We start from the raw sequence: 24,736 nt of genomic DNA, 5'->3' as shown, positions 1-24,736 counted from the left end.
AATTGGGAAAGGATGCTGACATGTATTAATCACTTTATAGTAAAATATCATACATTCCAATTACATTGAGACGTTTAAAATTTCACCCTTCCTGTAGCTGACATTTACCATAAACCTTTAAATTACCCACTAATGGAAGAATGGTTTATTTATACTTGTCCAACCCCTTTTTAATTGTGGACATCTCCATTCGATCCTCTTGGTGCCAGTGAATACACCCCCTATTCCTCCAGTCTTTCCACGTAGGTCGGGTGCCTTCTTTGTGACATCATGCTGAGAAATGTTTGTAACTTTCAATTCCTCACGCTTGTTCCAGCACTCAATGAGATCCATGCTGATCTGTATCTTAACTAATTTTGCCTGCCTTTCCTCCTTTTCTCTTAATATACTTAACTAACAAAATCTATGTATCACAGTCTTAAACATTTCACTTTGTTCTACAGAATCATGGAGAGCTTTTGGCAAAAAACTCATCAGCATTTTTTCCCATAATTTTCAACGTTTTATCACTGATCTTTTGTACGCAAGTTGTTCCTAATTAGGTCGGGAGCTTGGTTCTTTTCCAGCTGTTCATGTATAACTCTTTAACACATCTTCGCACAAGCAGTGGTGAGAAGGCTACCAGGGCGTGGATGAGGTGAAGAACATAGATGCCTTTAAGGAAAAGCAGAGTAGAAGGGCATGTAGAGGCTAGGAGGATGGCAACACAGAGCATTAATACTGGCACAGACCAGATGGGCCAATGGCCTGTTTTTGTGCTGTAGATTCCATGTAATATGAAATCCACAAACACATCTTGTTATTTGCTCTTCATTAAACTTGATGCATTCCATGTTATTAACAATGTGAAAGAGCCATGAAGTGATCCTTGTACCCACATTAACGAGTTTTTCCCTGTCAAATCCAGCCTTGGGCGATAATCCAATCCATGCCTCGAGGTCTTTGGAGAGAAGCCAGCCTTGTACTGATTTCCAAGAAAGCAGCTGATGAACTTGTCAGTAGTGTTCCTGGAAACATTCAATAGGTCATTTGCTACAGAAACTATTTGTTTTAATTTCTTTTGCACTGCCACTATAAGCATGAGGTCTGTGAATTGGCAGTTGGCTGTCTGCTACCTTGAGCATAATTCATTTCTCAGCTGTGGTTCAAGCAGAGCCAACAGCAAACCTGCCAGCACACACACAAAACACCATCTTCCTATAGATAGTTGGGTCCTCGCTCCTGACAGTATTTGCAGCTAATAAGATAGATGCCATACTTCTAGTTATAAGGAAAATATTTTCCCTTCTGTGAAATAAAATTGAATGCAACAGTTCAAGAGCTCTGTGTATGTAGGGGAGAGAGATCATAAAATCAGAGTTAGAGGAACTGGCTGACAGTGAAAAGATTCAGATTCCAACTGTGCCCTTTCACCACTGAGAAACAGCCTTTGTTACACCTCTGGCAAAAACTCAAGGCTATCTGTCCAGCCTGGCTGAATTATTTCAATGTGTTCTTTGCTTCCCTTTGTGTTCCTGAAGTGCTTGAATCAACACAAAGTGCTCTGTCTGTTTTATTGCTGCAGAATTATTCAAGTACGTAGACATCTGTGTCACAAAGGCATTCTATACCTACGTCAGGAATAAAAGGATAATGAGGGAAAGGGTAGGACCACTTAAGGATAAAGAAGGGAATCTATGTTTGGATGCAGCGGATGTGGGTGTGGTTCTGAATGATTATTTCTCTTCAGTATTTACCCAGGAAAGGGACATGCAGGATGCAGATATTGGAACTGAGTGCAGTAACACATTAGGGTATTTAGAGGTCAAGGAGGAGGTAGTGTTAAGTCTCCTAAACAGTATTAAGGTGGATAAGTCCCCAGAGCCCGACGGGATATACCCCAGGTTACTGAGGGAGGCAAGAGAGGAAATTGCTGGGGCCTTGACCAGTATCTTTATTTCCTCTGACCGCGAGTGAAGTCCCAGAGGACTGGCGAGTGGCTAATATTGTTCCTCTATTTAAGAAAGGAGCAAGGAAAATCCAGGGAACTATAGACTAGTGAGTCTCACTTCAGTTGTAGGGAAATTGCTGGAGAAAATTCTTAGAGATAGGATATACAATCACCTGGAATCCAATGGCTGGATTAGGGAAATCCAGCATGGCTTTGTGTGGGGCAAGTCACGTTTTACTAACCTGGTTGAGTTTTCTGACAAGGTGACGAGAGAGACTGATGAAGGTAGACCTGTGGATGTCATCTATATGGACTTCAGTAAGGCATTTGACAAGGTCCCACATAATCGACTAATCAAGAAAGTTCGGATGCATGGGGTCAGTGGAGAATTGGCTCCAGAGCTGGCTTGCCCGTAGAAGACAGAGGGTGGTGCTTGAAGGGACTTATTCGGGCTGGAGGCACTTATTCGGGCTGGAGGCCTGTGAGTAGTGGTGTTCCGCAGGGATCTGTACTGGGACCTCTGCTGTTTGTGATATACAGTACATAAATGACCTAGATGAGTATGTTGATGGATGGGTTAGTAAGTTTGCAGACAATACCAAGATTGATGGAGTTGTGAATAGTGTAGAAGACTGGCGATGGATACAGCGTGATATAGGTTAGTTGCAGATGTGGACAGAGAAATGGCAGATGGAGTTTAACCCAGATAAATGTGAGGTGTTGCACCTTGGTAGGACTAACGTCAAGAGGCAGTACACTCTCAAGGGCAAGACCCTTAAAAGTGTTGAAGAGCAGAGAGACCTTGGGGTGCAAGTCCATTACTCATTGAAAGTGGCTACACAGGTAGATAGGGTGGTTAAGAAGGCTTATGGAATGCTTGCGTTTATTAATCGAGGTATTGAGTATAGGAGTCAAGAAGTTATTATGAATCTCTATAGAACTCTGGTTAGGCTGCATTTAGAGTATTGTGTGCAATTCTGGTCACCCCACTATAGGAAGGATGTCGAGGCTTTAGAGAGGGTGCAGAGGAGTTTTACTAGGATGCTGCCTGGATTAGCAGGCATGTGCTATCAGGAGAAGCTGGACAAACTTGGGCTCTTTTCTCTGGAGCGACAGAGGCTGAGGGGTGATATGTTGGAAGTGTATTAAATTATGAGGGGCATAGATAGGGTGGACAAGCAATATCTTTTTACCATTATCGAGCAATCCAATACCAGAGGGCATGCATTTAAGGTGGGAGGGGGTAGGTTCAGAACAGACAGGAGGGGTGCGTTTTTTACTGAGAGAGTGGTGGGTGCCTGGAATGCGTTGCCTGTTAGGGTGGTGGAGGCACATTCACTGGGGGCATTTAAGAGGGGCTTGGATGGGCACATGAATGAGAGGAAAATAGAGGGATATGGGCATTCTGTAGGTAGGAAGGATTAGCTATGTCGACACAACATTGTGGGCTGAAGGGCCTGTTCTGTGCTATACTGTTCTATGCTTCTCCAAGTCATCTGTTCTCACTCAACACAAAGCATTTCTTTCTCTCCCACCTCTGGACTGCTTAGGAAGTCCCACTCAGAACAGGTAGTCATTGGGACTGGTCAGATTTTTACTATGACAGCCCATTTTAGATATAAACACTGGTTGTACATGAAAAGGAAAATAATGCAGTATAATAAGCAAGAATAAAAGAACAAGTGGTTTAGAGGGGGTTTGTGAGGGAGACGGCAGAATTGCTGGGATAAAACTACACTTTCTTGATGTTGATTCTCTAGGACAGGTGAAGTTTGTGGTGCTGGGAAAATATTGAATTGTTGGGAGAAGACACAAACCACTGGGCACAGGATAAGAGGTGTGGAGTTGAGGCTTATGAAGAGAATCTTTAAGAAATTAGCAGTTGAGGTAGTAAACCAATAGTGGAAACAATAAGCAAGTAAAGTGGGAAGTGTTTGGAATTGATGTTGTTAGATTGGCTGTGGGGTAAAAAGCAACTCAGGTGATCCAGATTGTTAAGCCATTAAGCCAAGAAGATATCTAGGGAGAGCAGTTGGGTCAACTACAAGGCCTGAATGAAAGATATTCACAATTCAGTTACAACATACACTATTGATATTGTGCAAAACCAGTAAACAATGGACCCAGATCAAGAGTTTTCAAAGCTACTTCACATAGGAATTCCTTTGCCAAGGACAGAATGAGTTCAATTCATCCCTGGGTCCAGGATTCAATCAACCAAACCACAGCTTGGTGATATAAACATTTTTAAAAATGTGGAAAATGTGTACAACTTGAAAGCATCTACCACTTCTGAACTGGGCTCAATGGGAGTTTACAGACCAGTGTTTATGCTCCATGTGATCTTCCTCCCATTCCTCTTCATCTAACCCTGTCAATATAACCTTCTAATCATTTCTGCCTCCTGCACTTATCTAGCTATCCTTTGAAGGATATGGGATTTCATAAAATGCTGTTTCATTGATCACCCTGCCCTTCCTCCATTGATGTAAGTACTGTTTTACATACCCAGCTATCATATGAGAGGCCTTGGTGCACATCTTGCTAAATGATGCTTCAAGCTCTGACTAGACATACTTCACACAGTGATACAACACTTACAAAACTGAAAATCGATCTTTGTTTATTATTACTTCATACAGTTTCAAATCAGAAAAGTGCTTAAAACAGCATTAAAATATACCATATAAAGACTCCGCCTATATCCTGTAACATTTCTTTCTCAAAATAACACCCTTTCCAGTTTCTTTTGACAGGTCATAGACTTGCACTGTACTGCACAAAGACAAAAAGGACATTGTCTTTTGGTCCTTAAATATTTCACACAGCATACAGGTTGTGCAAGGTGACGAGGATTTGGTGACATTGAAGATCAATGGGCCATGGAGGCTGGCTATGCCCAATGATTCCAAATGGAACCACTGGCATTTTGCCACTCCTGGGTAAATACTACATGGACTTGTGTAAACTCAATGCGAGTCCAAAAGGCAGAGCTTGAGAAAGCCTAGCATTACACTGAGGAATTCACCTTCCTCATTCTAATATTTAAAAACATCTTTATATTATAACCTTACACTTTCAAAAGTCTCTGAATATCAGAGATGAGGCCAAAGGACTGCACTGGCCAAGACCTATTTGCAGCCATCTTGCTGCACCTTATCAAATATCTCCCAAACACATGTGGTCAGCTTGACTAGCTCTTCACTTCTAGCCCAGGTAAGTGCAGGAAGGTGAGTACTGCAGATGCTGGAATCTGGAGCAAAGAACAAACTGCTGGAGGAACTCAGCGGGTCAGGCAGCATCTGTGGAGGAAAACGGACAATGTTTCAGGTCAAGACCCTTCATGTGGATGAAGGGTCTTGACCTAAAATGTCAACTGTCCATTTTCCTCCACAGATGCTGCCTGACCCACTGAGTTCCTACAGCAGTTCGTTTCTCACTGTAGATGGTGAGCCTGGGAAGTAGGCCAAACCCAGCCCAATTTTTTTTTACTGAAATGCATTGCTTATCACTGTGGGGTCAACTTCTGCTGAAATAAGACTGTTGCACAGGTTCCGCACAGTGGCACGTTTTCCTAATCGCTGTTTCCACAGGACAAATGCTGCCAGGATCTGTGCCTGCACATTGTATTGGTGGTTCATTTTACATCTATAGATGTCTGAACTCTTCAGTCCGAGATCCACCACAACTCTCTCCCATTCTGCTCCCAGTTGGCCGGAAAGCTGATTTAATTGCTTGTCAGTGGGCACACCGTTCAAGATGTGTTCAGAAATGGTTGACTGTAAATCATCTGAAAGAGAGAAAAAGGGGTACTGAGTGACTTTGTAGCTTTCCAGTTCAACTTCAGAACTAAACCATCATATGCAGAGGAGAGATTCTCAGTAGAGAGGAAAATACTGCAGAACTACATTAATTTGACATGTAGTATTTGCTTAGTTGACATCCTGCAGGTCAGTCTAAGGAAGACCACAGAGAGTGTTGCTGGAGCCAGGCAAAGCATTGTCTTTCACAGGAATAGGAGGCTGCCATTTACCACCTTGAGGCAGTTCAACCATTCAATTAGACTGACTAAACTCCTTTCACTTGCCTAGGTTCCTCAATACCTTTCAATTGCAGTACTGATATTTCCAACCAGCTTTCCAGTAACTGTGTGAGGAATTGCTTCCTGACATCATCCTTCACTTCAATTATGCTCAATCTCCTACACGCCTGAGAATGTAACTGTCCCCATTACATAACTTTTTAATTCAGGTGAATCTTTACTGCATCCCTCTATGAGGTTCACAGCACAGATATGAGCAGACTGTTCCAAATTGGTTCAACCAGAGCTCTATGTAACTGTTAGTGTTTTCTCTCTGCACTGCACCATTTTACATTTATTCTCTACCGTTCTGGAAAATGAGAAAATAGACCCAAAATGTACTTAGTGGAGTGGAAACATTTACTGCTCCCCAATGCACATAAATGTCTAGGAATGTGCAGGAACAATCAACGATGTGCTTTATGTTTACTGTTCACTGTTCAACTTGCCAAGAAAGAGAGTTTTCCAAACCACACAATGACGAATCGATGCTGGTGTTAGTAAGACATCCAGATGAATTTCATTATGATGTTAGGGATATGTGTTTTTTCAGCTGCAAGCAGAATTACAAGTCACTCCAGTTAGGCTTTTTCTTTGCAAGTCCGGATAGAACAGATTTTCTTTCATACAGGACCAGAGTTTAATTGTAACGGGGCCGCAACACAGATCCTCAACTTTGGCGTTGAGCCCAGTCACACTATTGAGCCCACTCACTCAGTAAACTCAGAAGTCATGTGCCATGCCAATCATAACCCCTCATGAATACTCTTCCTTTCTTGTCCTTCCATATTCCCCCAAGAATTAGTTCATACATGAAGTATCCTGTACTTAGTGAAACCACGCTCTGATACATCTTACAAATCTGTGAACACATGCATTAAAGTACCAGACCTGCAGCTTCTCCTGATATCAAGGGCAATTTGCTTGGTCCAATAAAAAACCAAACATGGATTCAGCATCTGAGCATTTCATCTCCCATTTCAAGAAAAGTCATGGGACAGGAATAAACAAAGTGCAGGTTAACCGAGCTGCTCTTATTTCAGAAGTGGGCATTACCAGGAAGGACAGCATGTATTACCCATTTCAAGTTGCTGTTGTGGTGGTGGTAGTGGTGAGCCCCTTCTTGAACCTCTGCAGTGGTCAAGGCTGTAAATCATGCATAGTCCTCTATCCTGGTCAGCACTGAGCTTCTGTCATAGCTAGACCCTTCCTGATGAGTATTTCATCATGCTCCTACCTTAAGTCTTGTAGATGTGGTTAATATTTTGTAAGGTTGGGGCGAACAACCCATAACAAAGCATCCAGCTGCTGCCCTGCTTTCATAAACCCAGTGTAAATGTGACTGGTGCAGTTAAGCTTCAGGGACAGGAGGGGAGGCTCCAAGGATGGAGATGCTGAGAGCGGCAGCCATGGTGATGCCTATTAATGTGGAATGGAGGAAGCTGGGCCTTCTTTAGTTATTAATGGTCGTTGTCTGGCTTGAGTGATAGAAATATTACCCATCTCTTGTTACCAATAGAGCTATGCAATCTCACAACTAACAGACCAAAGCTTTACAGTTCCACTATATCTACTTGTGCATGGCGGTGGGCAATTAAAGTGCTAATGGGAGGATGTTGCAAGCACCTTCCCACCCTCAATAATGGCAAGACAAGGCTGGAGCATTCGCAACCATGTTCAGCTGGTAGTGCTGGGTGGATGATCCATCTCGGCTTACTCCTGAGATCCACAACAGTCTCCAGCCAATTCGGTTCACTCCACGTGATCTCAAAAAAGAGTTATGAGAACATAGAACAATACAGCACAGGAACAGGCCCTTCGGCCCTCAACGTTGTGGCGAACTAATTAAATTAGTAATCAAGTACCCAACTAAACTAATCCTTTTTGCCTACACAATGTCCATATCCTTCCATTTCCTGCACATTCATGTGCCTATCTAAGAGCTTCTTGAATGCCTCTATCATATTAGCCTCCACCACCACCCCAGGCAGCGCATTCCAGGCACCCACCACTCTCTGTAAAAAAAACTTGCCCCACACATCTCCTTTGAACTTACCCCCTCTCACCTTAAATGTATGCCCTCTGGTATTAGACATTTCAACCCTGGGCAAAAGATACCGACTGTCTACTCTGTGCACCTCATAATCTTATAAACCTCTATCAGATCTCCCCTCAGCCTCCGCCGCTCCAGAGAGAACAACCCAAGTTTGTCCAGCCTTTCCTTATAACATATGCCCTCTAATCCAGGCAGCATCCTGGTAAACCTCCTCTGCACCCTCTCCAAAGCCTCCACATCCCTCCTGTAATGGGGCAACCAGAACTGAATGCAATACTCCAGATGTGGCCTAACTAGAGTTTTATAAAGCTGCCACATAAGCTCCCAATTCTTGAACTCAATTCCTCAATTAATAAAGGCAAGCATGCCATATAACTTCTTTACCACCCTATCAATCTGTGTAGCCACTTTCAGAGAGCTACGGACCCCTCTGCACATCAACACTGTTAAGAGTCTTGCCATTAACAGTGTACTGTCTCTTTACATTTGATCTCCCAAAGTGCAACACTTCACACTTGGCCGGGTTAAACTCCATCTGCCATTTTCCCACCCACATCTGCAACGGATCTACATCCCACTGTATCCTCTGCCAGTCTTCTACGCTATCCACAACACCACCAATCTTTGTATTGTCTGCAAATTTACTAACCCACCCATCAATGTTTTCATTCAGGTCAGTTAAATATATCACAAACAGCAGAAGTCCCAGTACGGATCCTTGTAAAACACCACTAGTCGCAGACCTCCAGCCAGAATAAGTCCCATCGACCACTACCCTATATCCTCTACGGGCAAGCCAATTCTGAATCCAAACAGCCAAGTGACCGTGGGTCCCATGCATCTTAATCTTCTGGATGAGCCTCCCATGAGGGACCTCGTCAAACACCTTACTATAATCCATGTAGACAACATCTCGGCCGTGGTGCTGAAGACCTACACACCAGATCTAGTTGTGCTTCTATCCAAGTTCTTCAAGTATAATTACAACAATGGCATCTACCCAATAATGTGCAAAATTGCCCAGGTGTGTCCTGTTCACATAAAGCACAACAAATCCAATCCAGCAAATGACTGCCCAACCAATCTACTCTCAATCATCAGCAAAGTGATGAAAGGTGTACCATCAACAGTGCTATTGAACGGCACTTAGTTTTGCTTTTGCCAAGACCACTCAGCTCCAGGCCTAATCACAGCCTTGGTACAAACATGAACCAAAAAGGCAAAGGCTAGAGGCGAGGTGCGAGTGACTGCCCTTGACATCACGGCAACAAAAGTATGGCATCAAGGAACACTGGTAAAACTGAAGTCAATGGACATCAAGGGGAAACTACTCCAAACAAAACCACACAAATAAAGGCAGTCACAGCTGTTGGAGGTCAATCATCCCAACCCAACGCCAGGACTTCCTCAGGGCAGTGTCCTCTGCCAACATTCTTCCTTCTATAGAAAGGTCAGAGGAAGGGACGTCCACTGCCAAATGAACAATCTTCAAATCCATTCACAATTTCTCAGCAAATGAAGGAATCCATAACAACATTCAACAAGACCCTACACAACATTCAAGCATGAGCTGATAAGTGGCAATTAACATTCATGCTACAAAAATACCAGGCAATGTACATCTACAACAAGAGAGAATCTAATCACTGACCCTTGGCACTCAACTACATTATTTGGTGAATCCTCCACCATCAACATCCTTGGAGACACCAATGACCAGAAACACAACTGTAACAGCAACATAAATAATGTGACTCCAAGGGCAGGTCAGTGTCTGGGTATCCTGTGGTAAATGACTCACCACCTGACATCCTAAGGCCTTTCCACCATATGCAATGAGCACATCAGAAGTGTGATGAAATAATCTCCAACATGAGTTCAGCTACAACAATGTTCAATAGGTTCAACATCTTCCAGGACAAAGCAGCCCATCTGATGCATACTCCATCCCAGACATCCAGTTACTACACCACTGACACACAGTACCTGCAGTGTGTACCATCTACCAAATGTATTGCATTTAGTGGCCTAGGCTGCACTAAATGCAGTGCATTTGGTAGAGGATACATACTGCAGCTCCTCTCAAACATGCAACCTCGCTCACCCGTAGGACAAGTGCATGGGAACACCACCACCTGCAGGTTCCCTCGGAGTCACGCACTGTCTTGACTTGGAAGTATATAGCTGGTCCTTCATTGTCACTGGGCTAAATACTGGACCTCCCTATCCAAAAGCATTGTGGGAGCATCTTCTCCAGTGGTTCAAGAAGATCATTCATCGTCACCATCTCAAGGGCCAGTAGCGATTGGCAGTAAATGCTGGTCTTGCCACTGATGCCCAAATCTCAAAAATTGAATAAATATGTGTTGAATCATACTGACATGGCAGCTGTGCTGTCAAAGGAGTTATGAATGGAGCAGAAAAATATAAAATCACCAAACAGCACTAGTACTGACTTTACTTCACAGGCTGGCTTATAATACAGCAGCTGGAAAACCTTGAGATGAGCAGGATATGGGGGAGGCCAACAATTAACTACTCCATCTCAGTGATATAAAATGTGACTTAATATGGGAAAATGCAATGAACCTAAGCAGTGCACAATGAGATGCACGTGAACCAGCAACTGTACTGATAAAAAACTTGTGAAAGGTGTTAGCTATGGCTCATGGTTGCACCCTCACCAAGCCGCAAGCCTCACTTCATAACCACAGACCTGGGCTAACACTGTAACAGAGCAGAGTCAATAAACCAAAGGCCTGGGCTTCGTTTTGGCCTCTCAGAATTTCTAATTCCTCAGAGAAGGAGTAGGACAAAATGCCCACAACTCATCCACAGGGCTGCAGTTGTCACAGCTCAACACTATCCAAAGTAGACGAATCTGCAGCTTTGTCAGTGGCCTTGATATCTACTTGCTGTATTAAAGGTGCACTGTGGTTGTAGTGTATACTGTTCACAGACTGCAGGTCAGGGCAACATTGACCCCTTAATTAACTTGTAAACTCTGGTTACTTACCCAATTACAGTTAGATTTTGCTGTGCACAAATTAGCTTCCATATTTCCTATTTAATAACAATGACCTGATTTTAATAAGTACTTCATTGGCTACAAAGTTGTGAAAGATCCCATTCACATTTCTTCCAAGGTTTGCTACATGCACACTATAATTAAAAGGAGAGTCACAAATACTTTATGGGAAAAATAACTACATCTTAGGCAGCTGCTCAGGGTCGAGGATGACTTGATTCCACTCCAGGTCCATTGGGTTCTGAGATGGCCACTGACGACATGGTGGGACTGTCACAGGTGGGGTAAGAAATGTTTGATGGAGACAGTGGACGGGTAGTTTGGGAGGTGTGCTTCTTCTGCCATTTATGTTGGGCCTCTGATTTCTCCCAATGAAAAGACTTGAGGTTCTCAGCGCCACACAGAATGCTCCTTTTGAGAGGTCAAGAGCCAATGATTCCCACAAATCGGTGGAGACGTTACACTTTTTCCAAAGAGGCTCTGGGGACAACCTTGGATTGTTTTTGGAGCGCACTTGGTACTCTCTTGCCATGACAAGGCTTGGATGTACTTTGGGAGTTTGGAGTTGGGTATGTGAATGATATGGCCGTCCCTCAGAAAGATTTGAGTGTAATTAGAGTCTCAGTGCTGGATATGTTGGCCTGGGGGAGGACACTGACATTTGGTTTTCTTATTCTGCCAGTAGATTTGGAGGATTTGGTGGATAGAGCAATGGTGGCATCTCTCCATTTCTTTGAGGTACCTACTATAGGTAGTCTATGACCCTGGGAGCATACAGAAGAATAGGAATCACTGCTGCCCAGTAGACTGTGAGCTTTGTGCTGGGTTTGAGGTCCTGATCTTCAAACACTCTTTCTTCCCAATGTTGCCAAAGTCTATGCTGGGCCATCTCCTACCTGTCATGGCTCACGCAGGAGAGGTTGGTCAATGATGGGACTGTCCATGAGATTCAAGATTTGGAGCATCAGAAACCTCATGTTGAAGAGTTGAAGTTGCATGTGCATGAATTCTTATGGCAGTGTACACCAGTTACCACATGGATTCAAAAGGACAAGGCTTTGGTCCAATGGTAAGAGGCCCTGGCTGGTGATCACTTAGAATAGTCTGTTTCCATATGTGTGGGTAATCAAATCTGTCCACAGTTCTACTTCAGGGTATAACTGACAATATTGGCATTGAACATGCTCATCTGCAGGTTATTTAAAAATTATGAAATTAACAATGAAATGTTAAAATCATTTCACATCCAATGGTATTAATAGATTTAATAGATTAAGCTTTAATAGATTAAGATATCTAAAGAAAGAAGCGCATTGTGCAGTTTACAATGCTCACTTTGAGTGACTAGTTGTGGGTCACAAATTGTACAAGAAACAAATTGTCTAGGCCAGTCATTAACCGCAAGGTCAGCCAGTGGCAGTGGAGTGAAAAACAGAGTTAACATTTCAGGTCATTGACCTTTCTTAAGAACTGGGAAAAGATGTAAACAGGCTTGAAGATGCAGCAGAAAAACTGTACCTTAAAGCTTGTTCTTCTCTAATTTCTTCCTGTTAATGATGGGAGTTCACCAACAGGAAATGTTAAATATGTTCTTCTCTCCATAGATCTGCTGAGTAATTCCAGGATTTTCCTTTTTTATTCAGATTTCCTGCATCTGCAGTATTTTGCTTTTGCCCGGGACATGAGCATTGGCTTGTTGAGCAGTTTGTTGCAAGGCTGAGCTGTCAAACTAAAAAAATATTTAAAGCTGGCAGTGTGCACCTGCAACCAGATAATTTTCCCTTGAATTATTTTCTTAAATGCTCAAGAAATCAGTGCTCCTCAGCATAGTAGGTCCTTAAACAGAATTCTAGGTCCATGGACCAAGCTAGGCCACATCATGAACACACTTTCTTTCATGAGGACTTATTAATGTTGTGTTTTGTTACATTTCCCATCTATGTGCCTGGTTCTTAGGTCTACAACCAAAACAGAAACAGCTCTGTGCAATACCTGTTGTATGCCAAGTTGGAGATCGCCCATGGCAACCACTCCTTGAAAGCATAAAACATTAAGATCCAACAAATGCTACATCTACCCGCTTAAAACAAAGCACATGCAAAAGGACTGCCACAACACAGTGTTTCCAATACACAGACCAACCACTACATTCCTCAGGCATTAGTCCCCTAATGCTTAGCTATTGCAGTGCAGATATTTACACAACACTTAATAAAAAGAGCACTGGTTTACAGTTATTCCAGCTTGTGCTTATGTCCACTCACTCTTCCAGTTCAGATCTCTATCTCTTGGCATGTTTCTTTGATGACACAGTCTTTGCACAGTTCCAAAGCTCTCTGCTCTCAAAGATTCTGAAGTCAGGCAGATGTGACCTGACCACTTGTCTTCCAAGATGTAATTACAGATGGAACTCATTCCTCTTTCTTTTGCAGTCAGCTGAACACTCTAGCTCTGACTGCAGGGGAAGACCAGTATAATCTCCAAAAGGCCACTTGTACCTAGATGGAAAGTTTGTGCCTGAAGAGAATATTGAGGGAGGTGAAAGGTCCTGTTGATGAAGTCCTGAGCCTAATGGTGTATTATTTGCTCAGTAGTCCATAATCAGTGGAAAGTTAGATAAGCCAAATATATGATGTATTACTTCAAGTAATGCAAAATGTTTGAGATTTGATGGATGTGTGGGTTTCAAAAACTGATGTTATATCTTCAATACAAACTGTCTGAAATATTTCAGGGCCTTGGTTAGGATTTGAGGTTTGCCCTACTCTGAAATTAAATGTTGCTGAAGGGGCAATGTGACAAGGTCTGGTGTGTACGCTGGGGCTAAATGAAACCAGGAGGGAGAATTACTTTGAATCCACATTCAACATAAAATGGGTTTCGCCAAATCAGGAGATCTGATGCTTATCCAAAATTGGGCCTTAGGCCACATTAAATGATTCTGGAGAGCTGCCAGAGCCTGTTATGTCTCCACAGGAGGCTCACCTGGCTTCAAGATTATGAATACCATGCCCCTTCTGCTGGCTGTGTCTGTCAGAAGCAATGGGTAATTGTGTGGCGTATACAGCAGGTATGATCTGCGACAAGGTAGCAGGTTTAACTGGGTAGGACACTATGGTGATTGGATACTGTGCCATTGGCAAACAGTCCTGCTCCTCCCCAATCCATGGAGAATTTTTTAAATTTTCTCCTTAGCTCTCTCCACAAATAATGAATGCAGTTTTAAGTTACCTTCTCTGCATTTGTTGCTTTTCAGCTATGTCATTGCAAATTGCAAGAACCAAATTTAGAATGGACACATCATCATCAAGTTATAACTTCTCCAGAACCACAAACCAGCACCCACAAGCCCAACCAAAACAGTGGTCACATACCGCAGTGCCTTCACTTGGGGGTGGCTATATTACAGTGTCGCTGTTCACGTCGCCAGTTTCAGTTCTGACTCAATTTCAACCAGCTGTACTAAAAAAGATACATGCACTTGTGTAGAGCTTAAAGCCAATTCCAGAAACCCTCCAGGGATGCCTGAAAATAGCACAAACCAATGTTAGGTCAGAAGCCTTTCTGGTGTACCCTTGGTGCTTCCTGCGCCAGTTTGAGGCCCATCAGCTGCCACAAGAACATCTAATTTTAACTTCTGGTTCTGGTTCCATCAGCCTTTCACCATTCCCCTAATGATTCCCATTCTCTTTATGTTCCTGCTTATCTCCCTCCAGCAGCTGTCTCCAACCTTCACCCTCCCCTCCCCCCACCTCATTCCCTCTACATCTCATTTTCTTCCTCTCTCTGTCTGCCTCCCTCTATCATCCACCTGCCACTGACTCCCAACTCCATCCCCACTCTCCTCCCCTACCTGGCACCACCTGTCCGTCATCTTTCAGTTCTCCTCAGTCTACCAATCACCTTGGAATCCTGTCTCACCACTCTCCTTCCCCTCTTTATACTGGTCATCTCCCCTCCCCACTCTCAGTCCCGATGCAGGGTTTTGACCCAAAGTGTCGACAGTTCCTTTCCCCCATAGATGCTGCTCGACTTGCTGAGTTCCTCCAGCAGATTGTTTGTTGCTCCAGATTCCAGCATCTGCAGTGTCTTGTGTCTCTGTCTTAATTCCAACTTCTTTTCATAAAATTTGTATACATGATGCAGTCTATTCAAACCTTGTCATTCACAAGGGCATTCCATTTACATCAGCATATTGACACAAATAAGGAGGAGTAGACCAAGGCCCCTCAAGCTTCGACCACCATTCAATAAATTGAACACTAGTTTTCAGTACACCAGGTCAGCTGCACAAATTCAAGTCTCACTCTCGAGACTAAATCTGAGCTGGAGCTCCAGGGCAGTAGTGAGAGAGTGCTGCACTATCTTTAGGGTATCACATTAAACTATGGCCCCCTTCCTCTCAAGTCCCATAACGTATTCGGAGGAAGAGCAGACAAATTATTTTCGTCCTCTTGGCCGATATTGTTCCCTCAATCTACATTACACAAAAACAAATTATCTGGACATGCTACACTGATGATTGTGAGAGCCTGTACATACAAATCGACTACGTTCCTATATTAGAACTGAATACTTCAAAGTCACTTTGTCAGCTGAAAGCATTTTGCAAAGTCCATTGAATGGTCAGTTTTGATTAGCTACCTCTGGTGCCTCAAGATAACCTCAGGATGTTCCTCAGCACTTTACAAATAGTGAAGTCTTTTTCTGAAGAGTAGCCCTTCTTTTAATGTGGTAATGCAGCAGCCAAAGCACACACACGAAGATCCCATAATCAGCCATGTGACTCATGACTGGTTAAATCGAACTTACTGATGCTTGTGGAGAGATAAATATTGTCTTAGACACCAGAGAGAACTCCCTTGGTCTTCTTAAGATGGAACTGAGGAATTTTTTTTTATCTATTCAAGAGGGCAGATGGAACTGCAATTTATTTTTCATACAAAAGGCAGATGAAGAACACAAGCCATGTGTTTCCAAGGCCCTACTTCTATCAGAAGTAAGCCCTCATCAATGAGCTTCCATGTACGACATGGAACGCACCATTTTAAAATAGTTTCAGGACTCCGAATAGCTAGGCTTACCCAGGAGCTTATAAAAACCTGGATCAATCTCCTAAGGCCGATTTATAAAGGTCATTTACACAAGAGGAACAAGAACATAAGAGCTTTTCCCCTCTTGCAAACAAAGTTAAATGCTCACAGGTATTTACCATAATCTTTAAAAACTACATCCCCAATAGTTGTGGTAAAGGACTGACTGAATGGAGAGAATATAGATTTTGAGGAAGAGGTGGAGAAAATAAATAACTTATTATGAGTTACTACTTGATTCTAAATAATATTTTGGCTCTGAAACCCTGATGACTTTACTGATGCTCAGTATCACCAATAACTCAATAGTTTTTTTTGGAAGGTCACAAGTTTAATAGAGAATGGTAGAACTTTCCAATTTGTTATTGTTTCCTTCCAACAAGCAGAACCCCTATCACTTATGCTCCAGTGTTTGCCCACACTGCCTAATATTTAACTGAATGATAGAGCAGGTCCAGGGATTAGGGGGGAGATGAAGAAATATTTTGTTCACCCAGAGGCGATCAGGAACTCACTGCCCAAAGGGTGGGAGAGATGGACACCTCAACACATTTAAACAGTGCCGGGGCAGGCAGTTGAAGAGCTTTGACCTGCAGAGCCATAGATCAAGTGCTGGAAGTGGGATTAGGCTGAGATGTCATTTTATAACGAGAGCTCACTAACCATCTTCTGTTCTAAAATAATTTTTATGATTCTATGATATCACAATAAATACCCCACTTATCATCCAAATCAATCCCTTGTTCTTTGAGGCATCACCTGCCCATTTACCTCTTCCCTTCTCACCATTCCAGGGCCAAGCCCTCCTCTCGGGTGAAACCGCTTGTACTGCATATGATGCTCACAATGTTTTCTCCTCCACATTAGTCAAGCCAAGTGAAAATTGAGCAACAGTTTTCCAGACTGCTCCCTTTCAGTCCTCAAAGATGACCCTGAGCTTCCAACTGCCTGACACTTTAATTTTCCATCTAACTCCCACTCTGACCTCTTCGTCTTTGACCTCCTATAATGTTCCAACAAAGCTCAAATAAGCTTGGGGATAGGACCTTGTCTTCTCGTTTAGGCACATTGCAGACCTCAGGACTCAATATTGAATTTAACAATTTCAGATAACCAGCCTTTCCTGTAGATCGGAAATGGACAATTCTGATGAACCTCTACCATTAACTCCATTTTTCTCACTCTGCAGATGCTGCCCGAACTCTTGAGAGTTTCCTGTATTTTCTTTTATTTCAGATTTCCAGCAAATACAATGTTCTACAATTCAAAATTCCAGTATTTTTCTCCCTTTGTTCCCATTCATCTGCTCAGATTAACAAGCCTTGCCCACCCTCACTCAATGCTTTGCTGCCTTGGTCTCCACCCTATCAGAGACATTCCCTGCAACTGAAAACATGTTCGGTTTACCACCTTCCCCAGTTCTGATTAAAAAAAAATCATCAACCTGAAACATTAACCATGTTTCTCTCTCTACAGATGCTGCCTGACCTGCTCAGTATGTCCAGCACCCTTTTCATTTATCATTCTCAGAATGAGTACTCACGTGCATCTCCCCAACCCTCCAGTAGATGGAACTATTTGACATCTGTGGGCAGGATCAATGCCAAATTAAGGGTGAGACTCCTTGGCCTTCAATTTCTTTCATTTTTGGTTCAGTCTGGGGTAATTTTTTTCTTTTTTTAACGTGTTCAGCAAAATCAAATATTTTTGATTTTAAAAACGTAAGGAGTTACATCAGTCACTTGAAAGTGAAACTAAAAATTGGTAGCACTTACATTCTGAAAGTGATTAATAACTCATATTTACCATCTCTGACCAAATCATCACGTTCACGTTAATGACTAACAGTCAGACTGAGCATTCAGAAAGCCGCATGTGGCATTCTCAGAACTCTGCATTACTATTGAAACAAAAGACTGCAGATGCTGGAATGCAGATGAAAAAACAACAAGATGCTGGAGGAACTCAGCAGGCCAGGCAACACCCGTGGAGAAAAAGAGATGGTCAACGTTTCGGGTCAGGACCCTTCTTCAGGACTGAAGATAGGAAAAAGGGGAAGCCCAATATATAGGGGGGGAAACAGAACAGTGATAGGTGGACAAAAGAGGGGAGGTGGGGTGGGCACAGGGTGGTGATAGGTAGGTGCAGGTAAGAGATAGTGATAGGCAGGTGCGGGGGAGGAGGGGAGAGCAGATCCACCGGGGGTGGGTCACAGGTAAGGAGGCAGGCAACCCATGGGGGGAGGAGAGGGGAGGGGAGGGGGAAGGGGAAGGGGAGGAAAAAATAGGCGAGGAGAAAAAATGAGAGAGAGGCTAGGAAAGGGAAGAAAAGAAGAGGTATGGTGTGGTGTGGTGGGGGCAGTTGTTTTACTTAAAGTGGGAGAATTCAATGTTCATCCCATTAAGCTGCAAGGACCCAAGACGAAAAATGAGGTGCTGTTCCTCCAGTTTGTATTTGGACTCCTCCTGGCAGTGGAGGAGGCCGAGGACTGACATATCTGTGACAGTGTGGGAGGGGGAGTTGAAGTGAATGGCAACAGGGAGATGCAGGTCGCGGTTACGGACAGAGCGCAGGTGTTCTATGAAACGGTCACCTAGTCTGTGTTTGGCCTGGCCAATGTAGAGGAGGCCGCACTTGGAGCACCGAATGCAGTAGGTGATATTAGGGGAGGTGCAGGGAAATCTCTGTCTTACCTGAAAGATCCGTTTAGGTCCCTGGATGGAGGTGATGAAGGTGGTGTAGGGGCAGTGTAAAGTCCCCGGGATAAGAGTGGGATGGGTGGGGAGGGAGGAGTGAACTAGGGAGTCATGGAGAGCGCGGTCCCTGTGAAAGGCAGAAAAGGGGTGGGGAGGGGAAGATATGCTTGGTGCTGGGGTCCTGTTGGAGATGGCGGAAGTGGCAGAGAATGATGTGTTGGATACGTAGGCTGGTGGGATGAAATCTGAGGACAAGGGGGACCCTATCCTTGTTGGGTCTGGAGGGATAGGGGTGAGAGCAGAGGTGCGGGAAATGGCAGAGATGCGGGTGCGAGTTCTGTTGACCACAGTAGGGGGGAAGCCACAGTACCTCCAAACATGGTGCCTCCATACCTTTGACCCAATCCCGCACCTGCCTATCACCATCTCTTACCTGCATCTACCTATCATCACCTTGTGCCCACCCTGCCTCCCCTCTTTTGTCCACCTATCACTGCTTTGCTTCCCCCCCCCCACCCCCCCATATATTGGGCTTCCTCTTTTCCTATCTTCAGTCCTGAAGAAGGGCCCTGACCTGAAATGTTGACTGTCTGTTTTTCTCCACAGATGCCGCCTGGCCTGCTGAGTTCCTCCAGCATCTTGTTTTTTTCATCTGCATTACTACTGTTTAATTGCAGGACAGAATTTTACAGATAGAATAAAATAAAGACTTTTCTAAGCTAGTCTGAAAAAGTCAAACTCTATTTGTTCTGCAGAAGGAAACGTCTCTAACACTGCCTGCTGTCTTCGTTTGTGCTTTACAGCGTAATTATTTCTCATCCCCTCCCAGACCAGTGCCCACTGCAATTTGACTGGTTACAACATAATTGCTGATCCAAGTCTAAACCTACACTTTTGTTTAAATCACTTTTCATTGGTGCCATTTTGCTGTTGTGTAAAGCCTCATGGGACGGAAAATATTCTCATCTGTCCGGCTGTGAAACTTTTTTTGACCAAGGCTGGTTCATAGCACTGCCAATTAATCCTAAAACCACCCCTCTAAGTATGGCCTATTTATTGACCAATTCCCATTCTCCCCAGATGAATATTGTTATCTTAGTACTATGAACAATTATTTGAGCTAATCTTTCCCTGTTACTATCTTCCATAATGTCACTGGAGAACATGATCAGAGTATTAACATTAACAAAAAAAAAGCATTTACAGTTGGGCAGGTTTTACTGCATAAACTTGTATTCACCTTTATAATGGTAAGATGCCTCAAGGCACTTTACAAGGGCATTATTGAACATCTGCTTTATGTGGCTTGTCAGGATGGCTGACCAAAGGCATGAGCATCTTGAAGGCAGGGAGAGAGGTGGTGAGGTTACAGGAGGGAATTCCAGGCAAATGAAGGCTAAGTTGTTAATGGTGGGAGTGGTGAAAATTGAGACAGACCAGACCTGGCACGGGCCAGATTTGGAGGAATGTAGATATGTCAGAAGGCTGAAGTAGAGGGGTGTGGTCGCTGGAGCTCTCATAAACAATGAGAGTTTTAAAGGTGAGGCAGTGCAGTCAACCTGCACAGGGTCAAGGGCTGATTGGAACAGTGCAAGTTAGTTCACAGAGTCTAGGAAGAGCTCCAGTTTGTTTACAGTGGAAGATGGGAACCCAGCCAGGGGAGCCCTAGAATGGTAAAGTCCTGAGGTTACAAAGATGTGGCCGTGAGGTTCAGCGCTAGATGACCTGAGGCTGGAAAACATTGAGGACTGATGCAGAGGTGGAAATCAGTGGCATAGATGATCACAATCTTTGAGACAAATGTCTGCTCACAGCCTAGTTCCGTTTCAGGAAGTTACCAGGGAGAGGGATTGAGCCTCTGGGAAACTGAAGACAAAGTCTTTGGACTTCTTAACATTTAGCTGGAGGATTCCATTCTATCACCAGATAATCAAACCGACACTTCAGAAACACTGAAGGGGTAGGGGGAAGGGGCAAATGCAGAGCTAATGGCAAAATGCATGTGGAAACTGACGTCATGCATTCCAACAATGTCACTTCTAAACTCCAACCATCCCTAAGGACAGACTCATCCATCTCCACTAGTCAAAGGAATGATGCTTAAAAAGGAAATTAAGAAGGCATAAACAAGTCATGAAATATCAACTGCAGACAGGAGCAAGGTAAATCTGAAGATATTTTGTAAGTATATTATGAATAATAGAATAACCAAGGCAAGAATACTGGACCTATTGGAGACTACAGGGGCAATCTGTGTGTGGAGTCAGAAAGTATAGGCAAGGTCCTAAATGAACACTTTTCATTGGTACTCACAAAGGAATACAAACTTTGTAATTGGAGAAGGGGAAGGTGAAGTACTCATGCAAGTCTCCATAAATAAAGAGGAGGTTCTTGATGCCGTAGTGGCTTAAGAGTGGATAACTCCCCAGGGCCAGATGAGATTGATCCCAGGCTGCTGTGAGAGGCAAGGGAAGCAATTGCTGCAGCTCTGGCTAAGGTTGTTAAATCTTTGCTGGCCACAAACGAGGTGCCAAATGACTGGAAGATGACAAATATGGTCTCCCTTTTCAAGAAAGGCAGCAAGAGAAAGCCTGTCAATTACAGACCCATGAGCCCAAACATCAGTGGAGGCAAGTTATTCTGAGGGATAGGATTAATGATCACTTGGAAAGGCAGGGACTAATCATGGCTTTGTCAAGGGCAGATCTTGTCCAATCAATCTGAATGAATTTTTTGAGGAGGTAACAAAGTGTATTGACAAGGGCAGCGCAGTAGATGTCGTTCACAGTCAGGCCTTCGGCAAGGTCCCACATGGGAGACAGGTCCAAAAGGTTAGGGTTCATGGGATCCAGGACAAGTTGTCAATTTGGATCCATAAATGCTTGACAGAGGAGAGCGGGTGATGATAAAGAGTTGCCTTTGTGATTGGTGTCCCACAGGAATCAGTGCTGGGACCTTTGCAGTTTGTAATATGTGTGAATGATTTGGGTGTGGATGTAGAAGGCACAATCAGTAAGTCTGCAGATGACACAAAGATTGGTGAAGTTGTTGATGCCGATGTATTGGTGAAATGGGCTAAGAAATGGCAAGTGTAGTTTAATCCTGATAAATATGAGGTGATGGATTTTGGGAAAACAAATGAGCTCTGGACGTACACCATGAATCACAAGGTCTTAGGGACTGACAAAAAACAGAAGGACCTTTCTGCGATTCTGGCCACGCTATGGGAAGGACATGATAGCACTGGAGAGGGTACAGAGGAGATTGTTGTCTGGGATAGAGCATTTCACTTATGAGGAGAAACTGAAGAGGCTAGGTCTGTTTTCCCTGGTGCAGAGGGGTTTAAGAGGGCACATGACTGAGGTATGTAAAATTATCAGGAGAGATGGGTAGACTGCAGGAAATCTATTCCCTTCTTTGAGGTGACTAAAACTATAGATTTAGGGTAAGGGGTAAGAGATTTAGAGGGGATCTGAGGGGGACTGTTTTCAACCAGAGAGCGGTGAGTACGTGGAACGCACTGCCAGAGAGAGTGGTGGAACCACAGTCAATGACGTTTGGATCAGTGAAGAATAGAAAGCCACAGCTGGAAGATGGGATTAATACGGATAGGTGCCCACTGGTCGGTGTGGCTGTGGTGGGTGAAGTGGCCTGTTTCCATTCTGTAGGACTCTGAATGGTGGGGAAGGCAGAGGAGCCACATGGCGCACAGGGGTGAGCATGTGGAGGGATGGAGGGATGAGCATGGTGTTTGGGTGGGGGCATTGGGAGAGAGTGAGTGATGAGACACACTGCGTTGTCCTGAGATGTGGATATTGGTGGAGGACTATAAAGACCTGGATGGAGGCAGGTGAAAGAGTGTACTGGATGATAGAATGGGGGCAAACACTAGATTGGAGGATGTTGAGGGCTGTGGGAGGAAGGTGACAGTGGGATGGACATGGGGGTTGTGGAGGTGTGTTGATGGTGGGACATACTGGGAGAGTGATGTTGGGGGTGGAGTTTGGGATGCTCGCTAGTCGGGGGAGAGGGTCGGGGGGGGGGCAATGACGAGGATGGGAGAGATGTCGATGGACGACTTTGGGGTGAGGGACGTCGCGGTTGGGGGAACACTGGAGGGTGGGGGGACGGTGGGGTTGGAGGCAGGGGAGACATTGGGCCGAGGGGATGGTGGAGCACTCACCTGCCGGCGGTTCGGGCTCTTCCTCCGCCCTCTCCTCCTCCTCCAGCCGGCGGCACAGCCACGGAAACTCGTCCCTCAGAGACTCGGCGAAGGCGGCGAAAGCCCGAGGCCCGCGGCCCGGCAGGTAGTCGAGCAGCTTCAGGGTCCTGCGGGCGCCCACCGGCTCGGCCTCCAGCTCCTCCAGGAAGCTCTGACTGACCACCCGCTCCTGGTACAGGTACTGCACCGGCTGCTCCACCCGCAGCTGCTCGGCCAGCTCCAGCCGCAGCCTCCGCAGGACGCGCCGCTGCTTCGCCTCCATCGCTCCGGCCCGGCCGCTGGTTCCGCCGGCCCGGGAGGAGAGAGGCTGATGGAGGGCAGTGTGATCCGAGGTACAGTGAGACTAATCACTGCAGACAGGCGGACAGTCTCCCCACACCTCGGCACCGCCCGGCCGCCAAACTCTGGGGACTGTTCTTTTTGTAATAACGGTGACCCTCCATTTCTTTGTCATCACCTCCAGCAGTCTCCTCCCCCCGTTCTCTCCATTTTCTGCTCCCCACCTCCCTACTCACCCATTCCACCCTACACCCCATCCCCCTACACCCCATCCCCCTACACCCCCATCCCCCTACACCCCCATCCCCCTACACCCCATCCCCCTACACCCCCATCCCCCTACAACCCATCCCCCTACACCCCATCCCCCTACACCCCCATCCCCCTACAACCCATCCCCCTACACCCCCATCCCCCTACACCCCATCCCCCTACACCCCCATCCCCCTACACCCCCATCCCCTACAACCCATCCCCCTACACCCCCATCCCCCTACACCCCATCCCCCTACACCCCATCCCCCTACACCCCCATCCCCCTACACCCCATCCCCCTACACCCCATCCCCTACACCCCCATCCCCTACACCCCCATCCCCCTACACCCCATCCCCCTACACCCCCATCCCCCTACACCCCCATCCCCCTACACCCCATCCCCCTACACCCCATCCCCCTACAACCCCATCCCCCTACACCCCATCCCCTACACCCCCATCCCCTACACCCCCATCCCCCTACACCCCATCCCCCTACACCCCCATCCCCCTACACCCCCATCCCCCTACAACCCATCCCCCTACAACCCCATCCCCCTACACCCCATCCCCCTACAACCCCATCCCCCTACACCCCCATCCCCCTACACCCCCATCCCCCTACAACCCCATCCCCCTACACCCCCATCCCCCTATACCCCATCCCCCTACACCCCCATCCCCTACACCCCCATCCCCTACACCCCATCCCCTACACCCCATCCCCCTACACCCCCATCCCCCTACACCCCCATCCCCTACACCCCATCCCCCTACACCCCCATCCCCCTACACCCCCATCCCCTACACCCCATCCCCCTACACCCCCATCCCCTACACCCCCATCCCCTACACCCCATCCCCCTACACCCCATCCCCCTACAACCCCATCCCCCTACACCCCCATCCCCCTACACCCCCATCCCCCTACAACCCCATCCCCCTACAACCCATCCCCCTACACCCCCATCCCCCTACACCCCCATCCCCCTACACCCCCATCCCCCTACACCCCCATCCCCCTACAACCCCATCCCCCTACAACCCCATCCCCCTACAACCCATCCCCCTACACCCCCATCCCCCCATCCCCC

At 45.5% G+C, this 24,736-nt stretch overlaps 1 protein-coding gene and 1 long non-coding RNA gene across 4 annotated transcripts in view; one reads left to right on the top strand and one right to left on the bottom strand.

The window, feature by feature from the left end:
* LOC127580438 (uncharacterized) overlaps positions 1-24,736 on the top strand; it is a 35,873-nt gene that overhangs the window by 1,542 nt on the left and 9,595 nt on the right. The window contains exon 2 of the long non-coding RNA XR_007957822.1: positions 17,665-17,802. This is a non-coding gene — a long non-coding RNA (uncharacterized LOC127580438). The remainder of the gene's footprint in view (positions 1-17,664; positions 17,803-24,736) is intronic.
* cradd (CASP2 and RIPK1 domain containing adaptor with death domain) lies at positions 813-23,438 on the bottom strand. 3 transcript variants are annotated; one of them, XM_052033910.1, is made up of 2 exons: positions 23,068-23,438; positions 813-1,007 (listed from the first exon to the last, which is right to left on the bottom strand). In XM_052033910.1, the coding sequence occupies exons 1-2, from the start codon at positions 23,366-23,368 to the stop codon at positions 898-900; spliced, it is 411 nt and encodes a 136-aa protein (XP_051889870.1). In that variant the 5' UTR covers positions 23,369-23,438; the 3' UTR covers positions 813-897. The 3 variants fall into 3 exon arrangements, with proteins under 3 accessions (XP_051889870.1, XP_051889869.1, XP_051889871.1); XM_052033909.1 differs by lacking the exon at positions 813-1,007 and adding an exon at positions 4,594-5,720; XM_052033911.1 differs by lacking the exon at positions 813-1,007 and adding an exon at positions 14,478-14,620.

This window comes from Pristis pectinata, chromosome 19, assembly GCF_009764475.1.
Source record: "Pristis pectinata isolate sPriPec2 chromosome 19, sPriPec2.1.pri, whole genome shotgun sequence".
NCBI classification, from domain to species: Eukaryota; Metazoa; Chordata; class Chondrichthyes; order Rhinopristiformes; family Pristidae; genus Pristis; species Pristis pectinata.
Note: the sequence above shows the minus strand (reverse complement) of the source record. Positions and strands in the feature narration are given on the sequence as shown.